General features: G+C 58.8%; 1 protein-coding gene and 1 non-coding gene across 2 annotated transcripts; both read right to left on the bottom strand.

The window, feature by feature from the left end:
* Positions 1–52: 52 nt before the first annotated feature.
* GGTG_14275 (hypothetical protein) lies at positions 53–2,062 on the bottom strand (the record flags this gene model as incomplete). The annotated part of the gene is made up of 2 exons (XM_009232202.1): positions 966–2,062; positions 53–870 (listed from the first exon to the last, which is right to left on the bottom strand). Coding segments are annotated over exons 1-2 (1,201 nt in total), but the record flags the coding sequence as incomplete, so codon positions are not given.
* Positions 2,063–2,345: 283 nt separating this feature from the next.
* GGTG_20269 lies at positions 2,346–2,429 on the bottom strand. Its single transcript has one exon. It is a non-coding gene; the product is annotated as a tRNA-Asp (tRNA).
* Positions 2,430–2,771: the final 342 nt, after the last annotated feature.

The following is a 2,771-nucleotide window of genomic DNA, read 5'->3' as shown; positions in this document are numbered from 1 at the left end:
AGAGAGAGAGAGAGAGAGAGAGAGAGAGAGAGAGAGAGAGAGAGACACTTACAGTACCGCGCACCCGTGTTCAGCGTCACGCACCCCAGCACAAAGCCGAGCACGGCCACCATCTTGCCGATGGTGATGTGCCACGTGCGCTCGTTGAACCGGCCCGACGACCACGCCCACGCGATGGACGTGAAGCCGGCGATCAGGTACGGCGGGCACGTCAGCGCCAGCGTAGCCGTCTGATCGAAACCCAACGTGCCGATGACGGTCGGGAAGAAGTTCTTGAACCCGTTGGCGCCCAGGTGCATGTGCTGCATGTAGGCAAACAGCCAGACGCGCGGGTCCTTTGCCGCCTGTGCTAGCCCGCGCCACGTCGACGTGACGCCCTTCTCGCCGACCGTGTCGCGCACGATGCGGTCGTGCGCCAGCTGGCGCTCCTCGGGCGTCAGCCAGCGCGTCGTCAGCGGCTCGTCGGGCAGGAGCCAGAGGCCGGCGCCGGCGACGACGAAGGTGACGGCCCCCTGAATAATAAAAAGCCAGCGCCAGCCCTTGATGCCCATCATGCCGTCCATCTCGAAGATGCCGATGGCAATGAGGCCCGCGAAGGCCGTGGCCAGGATGTTGCCCGTGTACAGGACCGAGATGCGCGTCGCGATCTCCTTGCGCGTGTAGAAGCTCGCCAGCATGTAGAGCGCGCCCGGGTAGTAGGGCGCCTCGGTCACGCCCAGGAAGAAGCGCGTGAGCACCATGCCTGTGAAGTCCTTGGAGAGCGCCGTCAGCGCGCTCACGATGGCCCAGAGCGCCATGAAGGCCGACATCCAGATGCTGGGGCGCACGCGCGTCAGCATCATGTTGGAGGGGAGCTGCATCAGGATGTATCTGTTGCGGGTTCCGGCGCGTTAGCGTGGTCTTCTGTTGGCGTTTCCTTTCGTCACCCGCTCCTGGCCCCAGCTCAGTAACTCTCGTTCACATACCCAACGAATAAGATCGAGATGCAGGTCTGGTACTCTCCCGGCTTGAGGTTAAGGTCTTTCTCGAGGCCGTTGAGGCGCGCGAGGGCGATGGCGTTCCTGTCGAGATAATTGAGCCAGTACATGAGCCACAATATAGGCATCATATACATGTCCAGCTTGCGCACCAGCTTGATCTCGCGCGGGTCCGTCTTCTCGTGCGCTCCCGAGTAGTCGAGCTCGGCTTGCCCAACCTTCAAGGGGTCGCCCCCTTCGGCGTGCTCGGTTCGGAGCGGCTCGCCCGCCGCCTTCTCGGGTGCGATCGCATTCTTGTGGTCGGCAGGGTTGTCTTGGTTTTGTCCCTGGGAAGACCGCTCGAGGTCGGCCTTCTCCGTTGGCTTGTCCATCTCGTGTTTCCCTGGTGGCTCCGACAGAATGGTGGGAGGTGTCTGCTGGACGGAGGGTAGATAGGCGACAAGACCGAGAGTAGCTTTTGCTACGGGTATCTATGGTCGCCGTCTCTCTTTATAGCATCCCCCCCATCTCCGCAAACACATATGCATCCTGCTGGGGCTCGGTGCTTTTCCGGGCGTAACGGTCCCTAGGCAGCCCTTGGCGGCCCGCGGCTTTCTCCCCGAGTCGTTCCACGCACAGGAATCTGCCTCATCCCATTCGTAAATGTGAGCGAACCTCGTGGGTGAAGAGTGTGCAGCCGAGAGTCTTGGGCCCAGGCGGGGAGGTGGGCTTGGAGAAGGCTTGGGTGCGCCACGTTGCCATCAAGCAATTCGGTCCGATGGGCAAGCATAGGCAAGAAGACATCTAGCGCCTAGATTTTCCACTGCCATAGAGCAGGCGACTATCGCGGCCAATCGAGGAGCAGTGTCCGAGGGGAAAGAGTGTGGGGTGACGCGGGGGAAGACCGGGGAGGTTTGAGGGGAAGCTGCAGCCAAGATGCCACATCCTTGTCACCGTTCCCAGCAAGTTCCCAAGAAACGGAAAATGCTACGCAGACTGAGCATCTTGGCGTACTTTCCGGTTATTCTCCGGCGCGAACAAACCATGCCAAGACGAAAAGGGAAGCTGACGAGCACGAGGCCGTTGTGGGCGGGAAGGCTGTCGCAGCTTGCCGGGCTAAAAAGTCCAGGGTGGGTGACATGACTCTAAATTAGCGGAGAGGTGCCATTGCCATAGGTGCATACATGGGTTTCCACGTGGCTAACGCAGAACACAGTGCCACGGACAAATTACCAAGGCAAGCGTCCATTCTCCTGCATGTAATTACCCGACGGGAGCAAAAATTCACCCTAGCTGACAAAGCATAGGGCGCAAGGAAAGCGCCAGGTCAACACAGACCGCAAAAAGCAATGACAGTCAAGGCAATCGCCTCGCTACAGGTATTTGTAACTCTCTCGCCGGGAATTGAACCCGGGTCTCGAGCGTTGTGTTTGGAATGACAAGCTCGCATACTAACCACTATACTACGAAAGATGATGCTTGGTTTGTTTGTGGTGCCGACAGCCCACAGCTTGCCCTAAAGCCCCATCGCGGGCTCCATTTCCGTCAAGGTCGTTGCTCAGCCTGACTCACCTGATAGGTCGGCATCGCCAGCGCACTTCCTAATCAGGAAGGCAGCACGGGAACGGGAAGTGGGACTTTGTGTTTGGTGGGGATGTGGCCAGTACAACGATGGACGAAGCTAGGGGGCAGTAGTATGGTGGGATAGCTTGAGTGAAGAATGGAACTACACCAAATATGAATCAAAAAAGGAATAACACGAGGGATAATAACGGGAAGGAAAATAAAACAGAAAGATGAGTCGCCCGCCACAGC

This window comes from Gaeumannomyces tritici, assembly GCF_000145635.1.
Source record: "Gaeumannomyces tritici R3-111a-1 unplaced genomic scaffold supercont2.214, whole genome shotgun sequence".
Taxonomy (NCBI): domain Eukaryota; kingdom Fungi; phylum Ascomycota; class Sordariomycetes; order Magnaporthales; family Magnaporthaceae; genus Gaeumannomyces; species Gaeumannomyces tritici.
This window is presented reverse-complemented; position numbering and strand designations above follow the sequence as displayed.